This window comes from Oryctolagus cuniculus, chromosome 17 (genome assembly GCF_051225735.1).
Source record: "Oryctolagus cuniculus isolate XC-2025 breed Fujian yellow rabbit chromosome 17, ASM5122573v1, whole genome shotgun sequence".
Lineage (NCBI taxonomy): Eukaryota > Metazoa > Chordata > Mammalia > Lagomorpha > Leporidae > Oryctolagus > Oryctolagus cuniculus.
In genome coordinates, this window is record NC_142883.1 from 68,270,569 (window position 1) to 68,287,781 (window position 17,213).

Below are 17,213 nucleotides of genomic sequence, written 5' to 3' on the forward strand. Positions count from 1 at the left end.
ACCAGTGCCCCAACCCAGACTAGAACCCAGGGTACTGGCGCCACAGGTGGAGGATTAGACTAGTGAGCCATGGCAATGGCCATAAATGTAGATTTAAGGTTGATTTTAGGTCTTTGTTTGCATATACACCTATTTGTGAATGTGAATCATATACAGGACTCATATGAGACTACTGTAACCACACCATATGCTGCCCCCTCAGTATTTTCTTTATTCTCAATATTTTTCAAATTCTCAATATAGCTAGCCAAATTTCTGGTATCATATCATTGATTTATATTCTTAGTATTTATGGTGTTTGACAACAAATTTTTTAGATAATTTTTGAAACCAGAGTAGAAGGTTTAGAATAGTGTGAGAGTGGAGACATGCTTAAAGTAGTCTTTTTCATTTGAGTTTTACCTAATTTGATTTTCAAAAATAGTTTAGGTAAGTAATTCTCTTCAAGTGTTTTTAATGGGTATTAGAAATCCTGATTCATGGCTGGTGCCGTGGCTCACTATGCTAATCCTCTGCCTGTGGTGCCGGCACCCTGGGTCCCAGTTGGGGCACTGGATTCTTTCCTGGTTGCTCCTCTTCCAGTCCAGCTCTCTGCTGTGGCCCAGGAGTTTAGTGGAGGATGGTCCAGGGCCTTGGGCTCTGAACCTGCATGGGAAACCAGGAGGAAGCACCTGGCTCCTGGCTTCAGGTCAGTGCAGTGCACCAGCCGTGGCGGCCATTTGGGGGGTGAACCAATGGAAAGAAGACTTTTATCTCTGTCTCTCTCTCACTGTCCACTCTGCCCATTAAAAAAAATCCTGATTCATATCAGTCACTAGTTAAGTATCTTCATTGTCCCAGCTTGGAGAAATGAATGTGTAGATTACACTCACATAAAAGGTTGGCTAATAGCTTTTATAATGCCCTTCAAAGAGCTTACTGACACTATTTTGCCCTCATTTGGAAAATGCAATCTATGAAAATGAAGGATAATTATGTATGTGCAGATTATCCATGAGAACAGCTATAAAGTTTATTATGTGAAATCTCAATAATCAGAGTTTTGCTCATTTGGACTGTTTTGCTTTGGCTTTCTTTCCCTGTTACTGTGTTAAATCAGTGTGCATATGTAGATTCCTGTCTTCCCTTGTCAAATGAGGGTTGGTTTAGATTAGTACTTTTCCACATCTGTTTTCAGATTTCTAAGCATACATTAAGGTAGTTTTGGGGATCTATGTTCTTGGGTCAGAATGTGAAAGAACTTAATTTGTGCAGGGCACGTAACTAAAATTTTAACATCATTGACATTACTAGTATTGCTAAGTATTGTCTTTGAGTCTTACTGTTCCTCATTTTATTCTTGTTGGCTTTGGCTGCTTTGAAAATTTACAGGATGAAACAGAAACTACAGACTGTTGCAACTGAAGGTTTAAGTACTGTTTATTTTACCATAAATTGTATGTGTGTCAGCAGTGCTGGTATTTCTGTCGCTTTGTGTTTAAATACAACCAAATTTCAAATAAAAGAGACAGCTGGCAGTGGATGCTTATCAGCATAGACAGGAATCCAAATAGTGAAGTTTGGCACCCTGAGTTTATTGGTAATCAGTGCCAAATATTTATGAGAGAAAGCAAGATCAGCATCTTTAAGTTCCAATCCATGAAGTTTCTGATTTAAAAGTCCAAAGTTTTGGGGCTGGTGCTGAAGCAAAGCAGGTAAACCTACCACCGTAGTGTTGGAATTTCATGTGTGCTGGTTTGAGTCTTCGGTGCTCTTCTTCCCATCCAGCTCCCTGCAAATGTGCCTGGGAAAGCAGTGGAGGACGGCCCAACTAATTGGGCCCCTGCACCCATATGGGAGACCTGGAAGAAACTTCTAGCTCCTGGCTTCAGATCAGCCCAGCTCTGCACTGTGGCCATATAGGGAGTGAACTAGTGGATGAAAAAATCTCTCTGTGTGTTTGCAACTCTGCCTTTCAAATAAATAAGTAAAGCTTTGAAAATAAAAAAGTCCAAAATTTAACAACTGCAGATGTGATGTTTTATTTCTTTTTAGTCATAATGTACAACCTTAGAAGAAGTAGGTTAAGACTCACACTGAATACTGGGTAGTACAAAAACAACATGGGATTCATAGGAGATTGCTTAGCATATATACACAATGGAATATTGAGATTGTAGAAAAATGGAATTAAAAGATACGTATTTTGTGCAAAAATATTTACATATCTGCATAGTTTTTTTCATAGTACACATTTTCTATTAACTTTTAAGACTCATATCATCACAGATCTCATAATGAAAATACAGCATTACTTTTTCCTGTATGAGAACATTCTATGAGCATCACGGTTATATGATTTCATGAATATTTATTTTTGTTCAACAGTGCATTTCTATCCAGTTTATTTATTTATTTATTTTTGACAGGCAGAGTGTACAGTGAGAGAGACAGAGAGAAAGCTCTTCTTTTTCCATTGGTTCATCCCTCAAATGGCCGCTGCAGCCAGCACGCTGATCCAAAGCCAGGAGCCAAGTGTCCCTCCTGGTCTCCCATGCGGGTGCAGGGCCCAAGCACTTGGGCCATCCTCCACTGCACTCCCGAGCTACAGCAGAGAGCTGGACAGAAAGAGGAGTGACTGGGACAGAATCTGGTGCCCCGACCAGGACTAGAACCCAGGGTGCCAGCGCCACAGGTGGAGGATTAACCTATTGAGTCACGGCGCCGGCCTCTACCCAGTTTAATGAAGAATGATTACTTCCCTTTTTCAACATGTCAGACATGTCCAAGGAACAAAGCAGGACTAATGACTGATCTGTATTTTAGCCCATTTCTGTCATTTAATCTTGCACATTTGCTTTAAAATTTCATTGACTTACCAGAAACAAAGGCCAGTTGTCCAAAATCCCCCCTCATTGTCATGTTTGTTCTGGATTCTCTTAAGTTGTCCTTGAATATTTTATTCTATACTCTGAAAATCCTTCAGAAACACAATTTTAAAGTGAAATCTAAGTTCAAATTAAACATGGCATACTCCAAACTTCTAAGGAAACAAACAAAAATTCCCAGACCTATGCAAAGTGTAAATAAGCAGAAGATATTTTTAAATTTCTTTTGTAAAACTAACATTAACATCAATGATGAGGCAAGTGGACCAGGATTTAAAAGCAGCCCTTTCACAAACAGAGATACAAATAGGCTAAGCAAAGTATTATGAAATAATAAATGAAATCATGTATGAAAATATAATAGATAAACTACAAGCAAGAGATAATTAAAAATATAAGATTTGTTAATGTTACCAGGTCATCTAAACAGGTGAAAAATACAAAAAGGAAATCACGTGATCAGTTAGATTACATGTTGAAAAGCATTTAATAGAATTCTGCATCTAGTGAAAAAATACGTGCTATCAGTAAAAATAAACAAACAAAAAGTGACTTCCTCAATCTGGTCAAGAACAAAGGGAACCTACAACGAACAACACAGCTAATACAGGACCACTGACAGCTTTCTTCCCTGGAAGTAAGCCTGGATCAGGAGGCTGCCACTATTTATCTTCAACTTCCTACTGGAGGGTCGTCAGGGAAATAAAATGGCAAAAAGTAAATCAAAGGTGTAAAGATAATTTCTAAGGAATAAAACTGTCATATAGTATGACACTTACATAGAGATAATTCATAAAAATCTAAAAAAATACAAATAATAAACAAATTTAATGAGATTACTAGAAAGATTTCCACTACTTACTAAGTACCAGCAAGAGATAAAAAAAATATTAAAGGGCAAGAAGCAGAGTAGAAAACAAATATCTACAAGAGTTAAAAAGATTAAATTATGTTAAAATTGTAAACATTCACAAGATAAATATTAAAACCACCACAAATGACACACAGAGAAATGAGTTACAAATATGAAGAAAAGGAAAAGGCCCAGAAGCCAATAAACAGCCAATACTCTCTACCTCACCCTAAGCAGGTTACTGCAGCCTCAGGTGGGATTCTCCCAGGAAGACCCGTGGGGAGGCAGGAGGGGCCCAGCAGGTGGCAGGATCCCGCTGGTGAAAGGGCGCAGCCCTGGGGGAGGCCCTTGGCCCCTGAACCCAGGCCTCGCCTCTCTACCATCTGGAGCGGCCTGGAGTTCCCGTCCCTGCTGTAAAGATGCTGATTTGTTGCGTCTTCTGTGTCGTCCATGCTGACGGCTATGCGAGCTGTCCGATCAGACCCGGTGGTGTAAAAAACGTAATCTTGCAGGATTTTGATGTCATAATAGTGCAGTTCCGCCGCCGAGAGAGGTCCGAGGAGCGCGTTCTGAAGAAGAGGGCTCAGATCCGCGATGCTGCGGTGCGGCGAGAGCAGCGGCGGCGCCGGCGGCGGCACCAGGAACGGGCAGTGCAGCTCCTCCAGCTTCCCGCTGACCATGCGGAATCGCCCGTGGTTCTCGGGAAGACGGACGCCAGGAACTTCCGCTCGGCCTTCAGCCCAGACACGGCCATCTTCCCTCATCTCCGGCGGGAGGGGAGCAGGGCCCAGCCCCGTCAAGGTCAGGGCCGCGACCTCCCCGCGGGGCGCCCAGGCCCTGCTCCCGGGCTCCGCCTCTCCCCGCGGCCCCGGCCCTCTGCCTGAGCGCGGCAGGAAAATGACTTACTAGTTTTAAATGAACATAAATTTCTGCAGGTCTAACAAGCGCCAGTGTGATGCTGGATCTGCGATTTCATGGAGCCATTCTTTGTGTAGCTGTGAGTCTAGGGCACAGTGTGTCGTTTTTAAATTGTAATTTAAAAACAAGCTCCTAATTGTGTTCTCTCCTTTTATTCACTCTTTGGTTAATTGAATTTCCAGAGAGTATTTCTCAATTTTCATTTAATATAGGTTTCGTTTGTATGATTTGGGGGGAGTTAAGGTTTCTGTTTTCATTTATTACTTAATTTTTGTGAATCTTGCTTTAAATGCAAAATTCTATTTTATGTAGCAAGTGTGATTTCTTTAAAGCCTGGCCACTAATTTTGCAAATAGAAATGCAGAGAAACTACTTGTATGTAAATTTCAAGCCAGGGGCCAATGCTGTGGTTCAGCCCCTTAATGCCTTGGCCTTCAGCAGTGGCATCCCATGTGTTCCCTTTATATCTAAAACAGATTTAACTGCTTTCTGTATTTTATCTGGCAAGAAAACTTTCAGTTGTAGTGTAGATTAAATGTAGTGAGTTATAAAAATATGATGTTCTCATTTTAATCTAATTCATCTAAACCTACAAATATGGATTTTTAAAATTGGGTTTATGTTCTCCAAATCTTTATTATTTTGTTGTTTAATATAGCCAACATACCTGGGTAATTGAAATCTTTTATAACTTATGTGTGAGTTTCCAATTGCAATACATTTTGCCTCATTGATTTCTCGTTTGCTGTGTTTTTGTACAATATTTCCTTACTTTTTGCCAAAATATCATAGTTCTTTGCTAAAGGCTTTAAACTTCAGTTACATTCTGTCTAATATTTGGCCCAAGATGCCTTTTTTCCATTCTGTTTGAGAATAATAATTTTTTTTGTCTAATGAGCCATGATAAAATACTCTGAGATATTCGAACCCATGGTCTCCAATGTTTATCACATCCTTATTTATTTATTTATTTATTTATTCACAGGCAGAGTGGACAGTGACAGAGAGAGAGACTGTGGCCAGCGTGTTGCGACCAGCGTACCGCGCTGATCCAAAGCCAGGAGCCAGGTGCTTCTCCTGGTCTCCCATGCAGGTGCAGGGCCCAAGCACTTGGGCCATCCTCCACTGCACTCCCGGGCCACAGCAGAGAGCTGGACTGGAAGAGAGGCAACTGGGACAGAATCCGGCACCACGATGGGGACTAGAACCCAGGGTGCTGGCGCCGCAGGAGGAGGATTAGCCTATTGAGCCGCGGCACCGGCCCACATCCTCATTTTTAAGTGTACATCAGTTTTGGTTCATTTTAAATTTTATTGCTGTTATTGAAGGGCGGTGGCTCCCACAGCAATACTGCTCTAGCTGGGTCTCTAGGATGCCCAGTTCTCCAGGAGCTTCACTTTGTACTTTGATTTCCACTTGTCTCTCCTCTGGAAGCACTGGCAATGATCTCCAGGGGTGTGCCCTCAGGCTGCAGTGTGCACAGTGAGTCAGACAGCTCTGAGCTTAGTTCCATATTGGTTTTCCAGGCTGATACTGGAGCTGCCCGAGCCTGAGAAAGTTGTGATCCCCAACCTGCTGCCTTAGCTTGGCTCTGCTCCTGTTGCAGCTCCAGGTCCTTCAGCCTCTGCACCCCCGGCCTTGATCCTAAGATACCTGAAAAGCTCCCGGCACCAGATCCCTGTGTCACACGCTGCATCTTGCTGTCCCCACAGCATGCACTGGCCTTTTCCCTTGGCCCTTGCTGCTCCAGCTGATTTTCTGCAGCAGCCCAGGGCCAGGTCTTGGTTGCTGTAACCTGTGCCTCTCTCCTTGGCCAAACAATTCCACCCATCCTGGGCCTCCAGAAGCAGTTCTTGGATCCCTGATGACTGTTGTCTGAAATCAGAAGCCAGCGTCTACACAGCTCAGCATCCTGGTTCACCCCTCAAGTGGCAGCAATGGCCGGAGCTGAGCCAATCAGAATCGAGGAGCCAGGAGCTTCTTCTGGTTCTCCCACATAGATGCAGGGGCCCAAGCACTTGAGCCACCATCTGCTGCTTGCCCAGGCCATAAACAGAGAGCTGTATCGGAAGAGGAGCAGCCAGCCCATGCACTTGCACCCATGCGGGATACTGGTTCTGCAAGTGGATGCTTAGTCTGCTATGCCACAGCACTAGCCCCCGATGTTACCTTTAAAATGTATGTATGTTTGTAGAAAGATTTAATCATGCTAATTACCAAATTATCTTTGGTTATGGTAAAAAACTACTCTTTTAGCAATTTTAGATACACAATGCATTATTAATTGTGGCAAACAAGTGGTTTCATAGATTACTATAACATATCCTCCTGACTAACTGAAAATTTGTACCTTTTGGTCAACATTTTTCCTTTCCCCATCCTGCCCCATACCCTAGCCTCTGGTAACCACTTTTCTACTCTCTGTTTCTGTGAGATTTTTTTTAATTCCACATATACATGAGATAATACAGTATTTGTCTTTGTCTATTCAGCTTATTTCACAATATAATGTCCTGTAATTTCACCCATGTTTCTGCAAATTGTGGAATTCTTTTCTTTATTAAAGCTAACTAGTATTTCATTACATATATATATACACATAGATATTTTAATTATTCATCCTTTTATTGATACTTAAGTAACTTCTTTATGTTGGTTGTTGTTAACAGTGCTGAAATGAGCAGGGGAGTGGGGCTATCCCTTTAATATAATGATTTTAGTTCTTTTGTATATATATATCCAGGAACACAGTTGGTGGATTATTTGACAGTTTTCTGTTCTCATTGCTTTGTTTTCCATGATGACTGATGTCCTACTTTACATTCTCACCAACTGCACAATCCCATTTGTCCATCCCTGCTTTTGGTGTCTGCAGATTTAGAGTCCTATCCAAGAAAGTACTGCTCAGAAGAGTAAAGCTTCCACCACGTGTTTTCTTACAGTAGATTTATAGTTTGGGTATTGCATTTAAGTGTTTCATCAACTTTTAGTTGATTTTTGTATATGACATGGAAAAGAGACTAATTTCATTCTTCTATATTTGCATTTACAGTTTCCCCAAAACCATTTATCATGAGACTATCTTATCCACATTGTGCTTCCTTGATATGTCTGTCAAAAATAAGTTGACTTAAATCCTTGGATATTTTCTCTGGACTTTCCATCCTATTCCATTGGCCTATGTATCTGTTTCATGCTGGTGTCATACTGTTTAATTACAATAGCTTTATAATATATTTTCAAGGGAGAAGTGTGATACCTTCAGTTTTGTTCTTTGGGCTCAAGATTACTATGACTATGTAGTATATTTTCTGGTCCCAAGGAAATTTTAGAATTTTTTTTATTTCTGAATAAAAGATTGTTTTTATTTTTATAGGAATTGAACTGAATGCATAGATTGCTTTGGGTCATATGCCTATTTTAATAATATTGCTCCAATTTATTATGAGAGACTTTTTAAATTTATTTGTATCTTCTTTATTTCATCAATGTATTATAATTTTAGTATATAAAATATTCACCTATGTGGATACATTATTTCCTAAAACATTATTTCTTCATGCTCCTATATATGGGATGATTTTCTTAATTTCTTTCCCAGATAACATATTATTAGTCTGTAGAAACACTAATGATATTTATATTGATTTTAGAACTTGAGATTTCCTTAATTTATTTATTTTCTAACAGTTTTTTATTGGATTCATTATTATCACTGGCAAATAGAAACAATTTTACTTCTTCCTCATATACAGATGATATTTTTGTTCTTGCCTAATAATTCTCTCTAGGATTTTCAGCATTACATGGAAAAGAAATGATAAGCATGGACATATTTGTATTATTTCTGATCTTAGACAAAAGACTTTTTAAACTTTTCATCAGTTAGTCCACTTAATCTAGAGTCATAGTATAACAAGAAAAAGCACCACAGTGAAGAAACCAAATATCTCCAATATGCCAAATAACAAATGCAAAAACCGAGGTAATAAAAACAAGGAAGTCACCATGACGCCCTCAAATGAAAAAGACACCCCAATTCAAGATTATGAAGATGATGACATAGAAGAAATGCAAGAAGCAGATCTCAAAAAATTGATAAGAACATTAAGAAGTTCTCAAAAACAAATTCTTGAACTACAGAAATCCTTAATGGACAAGATAGAAAATCTCTCTCGTGAAAATGAAATATTAAGGAGGAATCAAAATGAAACGAAACAACTAGTACAACAGGAAACTGTGATAGTGACTGAAGTGAAGAATTCAATAGATCAAATGAAAAACACATTAGAGAGCCTTACAAACAGAATGGGTGAAGCAGAAGAGAAAATATCGGACTTAGAAGACAGAGAACAGGAAAGGATACAGTCTGACCAAAGAAAAGAAGAGGAAATTAGAAATCTAAAACATATTGTCGGGAATCTTCAGGATACTATTAAAAAACCCAACATTCGGGTTCTAGGAGTTCCTGAAGGCATGGAGAGGGAGAAAGGATTAGAAGGCCTTTTTAGTGAGATATTAGCAGAAAATTTCCCAGGTTTGGAGAAGGACAGAGACATCCTAGTACAGGAAGCTCACAGAACCCCTAATAAACACGACCAAAAGAGATCCTCACCACGACACATTGTAATTAAACTCTCCACAGTGAAACATAAAGAAAAGATCCTAAAATGTGCAAGAGAGAAACGTCAGATTACTCCCAGAGGATCTCCAATCAGACTCACAGCTGACTTCTCATCAGAAACTCTACAAGCTAGGAGGGAATGGCGAGATATAGCCCAGGTACTAAGAGAAAAAAACTGCCAGCCCAGAATATTATATCCTGCAAAGCTATCATTTGTGAATGAAGGTGAAATAAAGACTTTTCATAGCAAACAGAAATTGAAAGAATTTGTTGCCACTCGTCCAGCCCTGCAAAAGATGCTTAAAGATGTGTTACACACAGAAACACAGAAACACGGTCATCAATATGAAAGAAGGTAAAGGAAGGAAACCAAGGAAGGAAACCTCACAGCCAAGATCACAGGGAATTCAAAGCATATATTAGAACTTATCTTTGGCAAATGGCAGGGCAAAGTTACCACTTATCATTAGTCACATTGAACGTGAATGGCCTGAACTGTCCAGTTAAAAGACACCGATTGGCTGATTGGGTTAAGGAACAAAACCCATCTATTTGCTGCTTACAAGAAACACATCTTTCCAACAAAGATCCATACAGACTGAAAGTGAAAGGCTGGAAAAAGATATACCATGCCAACAGAAATGAAAAAAGAGCGGGCGTAGCCATCTTCATATCGGACAACATAAACTTTACCACAAAAACTGTTAAGAGAGACAAAGAGGGACACTACATAATGATTAAGGGATCAATTCAACAGGAAGATATAACAATTATCAATGTATATGCACCTAACTACAGGACACCGGTTTATCTAAAAGATTTGTTAACGGACTTAAAGGGAGACTTAGACCCCAATACAATAGTACTGGGGGACTTCAATACTCCACTCTCAGAAATAGATCAATAGGACAGAAGATCAACAAGAATACAGTAGATTTAAACGACACTATAGCCCAAATGGATCTAACAGATATATACAGAACTTTCAATCCTACAGCTAAAGATTTTACATTCTTCTCAGCAGTACATGGAACCTTCTCTAGGATTGACCACATACTAGGCCATAAAGCAAGTCTCAGCAAATTCAAAAGAATTAGAATCATACCATGCAGCTTCTCAGACCATAAAGGAATGAAGTTGGAAATTAGCAACTCAGGAATCCCTAGAGCATATGCAAACACATGGAGATTGAACAACATGCTCCTGAATGAACAATGGGTCATAGAAGAAATCAAAAGAGAAATCAAAAACTTTCTGGAAGTAAATGAGGATAACAGCACAACATACCAAAACTTATGGGACGCAGCAAAAGCAGTGTTAAGAGGAAAGTTTATATCAATAGGTGCCTACATCAAGAAATTGGAAAGGCACCAAATAGATGAGCTTTCAATTCACCTCAAGGATCTAGAAAACCTACAGCAAACCAGACCCAAATCTAGTAGGAGAAGAGAAATAATTAAAATCAGAGAAGAAATCAACAGGATTGAATCAAGAAAAACATTACAAAAAATCAGCCAAACGAGGAGCTGGTTTTTTGAAAAAATAAACAAAATTGACACCCCATTGGCCCAACTAACTAAAGAAAGAAGAGAAAAGACCCAAATCAATAAAATCAGAGATGAAAAAGGAAACGTAACAACAGACACCACAGAAATAAAAAGAATCATCAGAAATTACTACAAGGACTTGTATGCCAGCAAACAGGGAAACCTATCAGAAATGGATAGATTCCTGGACACATGCAACCTACCTAAATTGAACCAGGAAGACATCGAAAACCTAAGCAGACCCATAACTGAGACAGAAATTGAAACAGTAATAAAGGCCCTCCCAACAAAGAAAAGCCCAGGACCAGATGGATTCACTGCTGAATTCTACCGGACATTTAAAGAAGAACTAACTCCAATTCTTCTCAAACTATTCAGAACAATTGAAGAAGAGGAAATCATCCCAAATTCTTTCTATGAAGCCAGCATCACCTTAATTCCTAAGCCGGAAAAAGATGCAGCACTGAAAGAGAATTACAGACCAATATCCCTGATGAACATAGATGCAAAAATCCTCAATAAAATTCTCGCCAATAGAATGCAACAACACATCAGAAAGATCATCCACCCAGACCAAGTGGGATTTATCCCTGGTATGCAGGGATGGTTTAATGTGCGCAAGACAATCAATGTGATACACCACATTAACAGACTGCAGAAGAAAAACCATATGATTATCTCAATAGATGCCAAGAAAGCATTTGATAAAATACAACACCCGTTCATGATGAAAACTCTAAGCAAACTGGGTTTGGAAGGAACATTCCTCAATACAATCAAAGCAATCTGTGAAAAACCCACAGCCAACATCCTATTGAATGGGGAAAAGTTGGAAGCATTTCTGCTGAGATCTGGTACCAGACAGGGATGTCCACTCTCACCACTGCTATTCAATATAGTTCTGGAGGTTCTAGCCAGAGCTATTAGGCAAGAAAAAGAAATTAAAGGGATACAAATTGAAAAGGAATAACTCAAACTATCCCTCTTTGCAGATGACATGATTCTTTATTGAGGGGACCCAAAGAACTCTACTAAGAGACTATTGGAACTCATAGAAGAGTTTGGCAAAGTAGCAGGGTATAAAATCAATGCACAAAAATCAACAGCCTTTGTATACGCAGACAATGCCATGGCTGAGGAAGAACTTCTAAGATCAATCCCATTCACAATAGCTACAAAAACAATCAAATACCTTGGAATAAACTTAACCAAGGACATTAAAGATCTCTACGATGAAAATTACAAAACCTTAAAGAAAGAAATAGAAGAGGATACCAAGAAATGGAAAAATCTTCCATGCTCATGGATTGGAAGAATCAATATCATCAAAATGTCCATTCTCCCAAAAGCCATTTATAGATTCAATGCAATACCAATCAAGATACTGAAGACCTTCTTCTCAGATCTGGAAAAAATGGTGCTGAAATTTATATGGAGGCACAAGAGACCTCGAATAGCTAAAGCAATCTTGTACAACAAAAACAAAGCCGGAGGCATCACAATACCAGATTTCAGGACATACTACAGGGCAGTTGTAATCAAAACAGCATGGTACTGGTACAGAAACAGATGGATAGACCAGTGGAACAGAATCGAAACACCAGAAATCAACCCAAACATCTACAGCCAACTTATATTTGATCAAGGATCTAAAACCAATTCCTGGAGCAAGGACAGTCTATTGACTGGGAAAATTGGATTTCCACGTGCAGAATCATGAAGCAAGACCCCTACCTTACACCTTACACAAAAATCCACTCAACATGGATTAAAGACCTAAATCTATGACATGACACCATCAAGTTACTAGAGAACATTGGAGAAACCCTTCAAGATATTGGCACAGGCAAAGAATTTCTGGAAAAGACCCAGGAGGCACAGGCAGTCAAAGCCAAAATCAACTATTGGGATTGCATCAAACTGAGAAGTTTCTGTACTGCAAAAGAAACAGTCAGGAGAGTGAAGAGACAACCGACAGAATGGGAAAAAATATTTGCAAACTATGCAACAGATAAAGGGTTAATAACCAGAATCTACAAAGAGATCAAGAAACTCCACAAAAACAAAACCAACAACCCACTTAAGAGATGGGCTAAGGACCTCAATAGACATTTTTCAAAAGAGGAAATCCAAATGGCCAACAGGCACATGAAAAAATGTTCAAGGTCATTAGCAATCAGGGAAATGCAAATCAAAACCACAATGAGGTTTCACTTCACCCCAGGTAGAATGGCCCATATGCAGAAATCTACCAACAACAGATGCTGGTGAGGATGTGGGGAAAAAGGGACACTAACCCACTGTTGGTGGGAATGCAAACTGGTCAAGCCACTATGGAAGTCAGTCTGGAGATTCCTCAGAAACCTGAAGATAACCCTACCATTCGACCCAGCCATCCCACTCCTTGGAATTTACCCAAAGGAATTTAAATTGGCAAACAAAAAAGCGGTCTGCACCTTAATGTTTATTGCAGCTCAATTTACAATAGCTAAGAACTGGAACCAACCTAAATGCCCATCAACGGTAGACTGGATAAAGAAATTATGGGATATGTACTCTTTAGAATACTATACCGCAGTAAGAAACAACGAAATCCAGTCATTTGCAACAAAATGGAAGAATCTGGAACACATCATGCTGAGTGAAATAAGCCAGTCCCAAAGGGACAAATACCATATGTTCTCCCTGATCGGTGACAACTGACTGAACACCAAAAAGGAAACCTGTTGAAGTGAAATGGACACTATGGGAAACGGTGACTTGATCAGCATAGCCCTGACTGTTAATGAACAACTTAATACATTATCCCTCTTAGTAGTTTTTTTGGTCTATTCTACTTAATATGACTGGTTTAATTCTGTAATTATCACACAGTTATTCTTAAGTGTTGAAAATTAACTGAAATGTGATCCCTGTTAAACATAAGAGTGGGAATAAGAGAGGGAAGAGAGGTATAATTTGGGACATGCTCAAGCTGACTTGCTCCAAATGGTAGAGTTAGAAACATACCAGGGGATTCCAATTCAATCCCATCAAGGTGGCATGTACCAATGCCTTCTCACCAGTCCAAGTGATCAATTTCAGTTCACAATTGATCATAATGAAAGGACTAAGAGTCAAAGGGAGCACATAAACAAGTCTAGTACCTGCTAACACTAACCGATAGAATAAATAAAGGGGAGAGTGATCCAACATGGGAAGCGAGATACTCAGCAGACTCATAGAATGGCAGATGTCCTAAACAGCACTCTGGCCTCAGAATCAGCCCTAAAGGCATTCAGATCTGGCTGAAAAGCCCATGAGAGTATTTCAGGCATGGAAAGCCAAGACACTCGGGCAAAAGATCTCTGTGAGTGAGATCCCAGTGGAAAGAACAGGTCTTCAAAGAAGGAGGTACCTTTCTCTGAAGGGAGGAGAGAACCTCCACTTGGACTATGACCTTGTCTAAACAAGATAGGAGTCGGAGACCTCAGAGGGCTTCCATAGCCTTGGAAACTCATGACTGGAGCATAGGGAGATTACTGATGCCATAGACAGGAGTGTCAATTGGTAAAGTCAACAACAGGAGTCACTGTGCACTTACTCCTCATGTAGGATCTCTGTCCTTAATGTGCTGTGCATTGAGATTTAACGCTATAACGAGTACTCAAACAATATATTTCACTTTGTGTTTCTATGGGGGTGCAAACTGTTGAAATCTTTTTTTTTTTTTTTTAAACTTTTATTTAATGCATATAAATTTCCAAAGTACGATTTATGGATTACAATGGCTTTCCCCCCATACCGTCCCTCCCACCCACAACCCTCCCCTTTCCCACTCCCTCTCCCCTTCCATTCACATCAAGATTCATTTTCGATTATCTTAATATACAGAAGATCAGCTTAGTATACATTAAGTATGGATTTCAACAGTTTGCTCCCACACAGAAACAGAAAGTGAAAAATAATAGATGATTTTTTTAAATGATGATGAAATCAGAGCAGACCTATTGTCATGTTTAATCCCAGTGAGAGTCAAGTTGGGAATTGATAATTTCTTTCTTTCTTTCTTTTTTTTTTTTTTTACAGAGGATCAGTTTAGTATGCATTAAGTAAGGATTTCAACAGTTTGCACCCCCATAGAAACACAAAGTGAAATATATTGTTTGAGTACTCGTTATAGCATTAAATCCCAATGCACAGCACATTAAGGATAGAGATCCTACATGAGGAGTAAGTGCACAGTGACTCCTGTTGCTGACTTTACCAATTGACACTCCTGTCTATGGCATCAGCAATCCCCCTATGCTCCAGTCATGAGTTTCCAAGGCTATGGAAGCCCTCTGAGTTCTCCGAAATCTTTACTTAATGTATAGTAAACCGATCCTCTGTAAAAAAAAAAAAAAGAAAGAAAGAAATTATCAACTCCCAACTTGACTCTCACTGGGATTAAACATGACAATAGGTCTGATCTGATTTCATCATCATTTAAAAAAAATCATCTATTATTTTTCACTTTATGTTTCTGTGTGGGAGCAAACTGTTGAAATCCTTACTTAATGTATACTAAGCTGATCATCTGTATATTAAGATAATCGAAAATGAATCTTGATGTGAATGGAAGGGGAGAAGGAGTGGGAAAGGGGAAGGTTGTGGGAGGGAGGGACGGTATTGGGGGGAAGCCATTGTAATCCATAAGTCGTACTTTGGAAATTCATATTCATTAAATAAAAGTTAAAAAAAATAAAATGAAACAAATAAATGTGATTAGGTAAAATTTTCATGGTTATAAGAAATTAGAGCCATCAAAGCTGATTGTATATTGGTCTCCAGGTCTTCTGATGCCACAATAAAGACATAGTTGTTACATAGGATTAAAATCAGAATTTAGAATTTGCTAAATTCCTATGGGATATGAAGTCTGAAATGGTCTTTATTGGTTGTATAGATGATATAGTAGAAGTGGTTAATATCAGCCTACAAATAAACACGCAACATTCTGCAGTGGTGAGCATTACCCACTGCTAATATACAAGTCAACCAATGAAGTTTTTAGGGAATTGCTGAAACAGCGTTTGGGAGATTGTACTGCATTGATGGATCAGACCAGGAATTTTTGGAGAACAGAATCTGCTGCAAGTTCTCAGACGGCTCTGTATACTTTTCTTCTAGTCAGTCTCTATATGTTGTTTGTGTTGCAGACTTTTCCTAAGTTATATTTTCAGGCAGATATTCCGTTCTTCATTCATACTTTAAACAACTCACAGTAGTTTCAATTGAATTACTGAAACATGGGTCAATATCGTGTTATATTCTTTAGTCGTTGCTTTGCTTGATTATTGTCATATTAAAAATTACATATGTGTGGCTGGTGCCACGGCTCAATAGGCTAATCCTCCGCCTGTGGCGCCGGCACACCAGGTTCTAGTCCTGGTCGGGGCACCAGATTCCGTCCCAGGCACCCCTCTTTCTGTCTAGCTCTCTGCTCTGGCCTGGGAGTGCAGTGGAGGGTGGCCCAAGTCCTTGGGCCCTGCATCCGCATGGGAGACCAGGAGGAAGCACCTGGCTCCTGGCTTCAGATCAGCGTGGTGTGCTGGCCACAGTGTGCTGGCCACAGCGGCCCCTGGAGGGTGAACCAATGGAAAAGGAAGACTTTTCAATCTGTCTCTCTCACTGTCCACTCTGCCTGTCAAAAAAAATTACATATGTTTGTGTGTGTCTGTATGTGTGTGTGTGAGTTAAAGAGACATAAAGAGAGGCAGGTAGGCCAGGAGAGACAAACGAGAAAACCTCTTATCCACTGACTGACTCCTCCAAATACCCACAGTAACCAGGGCTGTGTCAAGGCTGAATCCAAGAGCTGGGAATGTACTCCTGTCTTCCCACATATGAGTGGCAGAAACCCAATATCATGAGTTATCACTACTGCCTCCCAACATCTGAGTTACCAAAAATCTGGCATTGGAAACAGCTGCAAATCAAACCAAGCACTCTGAAGTGGGATTAGAGTCTTTATAAATTTTATCCATTTATATAAAGGACTAGATTTCCTTTATTTCATATATCAGGTTTTGTAAATAATTATTTTACTTATTTATAAGGCTAAGTAGAGGGAGAGAGACAGAGACAGAGAGATGTCTTCTCTCTGCTGGTTCACTCCCTAAATGACCACAATGGCTGGGATTCGGCCAGGCTGAAGCTAGGAGGCAGGTGCTTCTTCCAGGTCTCCTGCCTGGGTTCAAGGCCCAAGCACTTGGGTCTTCTTCTGCAGCTTTCCTATGCAAATTAAAAACAAAAATGACATTTTGATATGTGATGATCTTTAACAGCCCTTATCTTGACTGTTGAGGAACTTTTTTTATACTAATTTTTGAACTTTTAATTGTTGGATTAATCCTGTGACTATAATGTTAACTGTAAATAGA

General features: G+C 39.6%; 1 protein-coding gene across 1 annotated transcript; it reads right to left on the reverse strand.

Moving 5' to 3' along the window:
- Window positions 1-2,853: 2,853 nt before the first annotated feature.
- Window positions 2,854-4,987, reverse strand: LOC149121345 (uncharacterized). Its single transcript, XM_089317153.1, has 2 exons — window positions 3,949-4,987; window positions 2,854-2,959 (listed from the first exon to the last, which is right to left on the reverse strand). The coding sequence occupies exons 1-2, from the start codon at window positions 4,482-4,484 to the stop codon at window positions 2,944-2,946; spliced, it is 552 nt and encodes a 183-aa protein (XP_089173279.1). The 5' UTR covers window positions 4,485-4,987; the 3' UTR covers window positions 2,854-2,943.
- Window positions 4,988-17,213: the final 12,226 nt, after the last annotated feature.

Excerpts from the sequence above, each read along its gene's own strand:
- LOC149121345 (XM_089317153.1), bottom strand. The coding sequence starts at position 4,484 with ATGAGGGAAGATGGCCGTGTCTGGGCTGAAGGCCGAGCGGAAGTTCCT.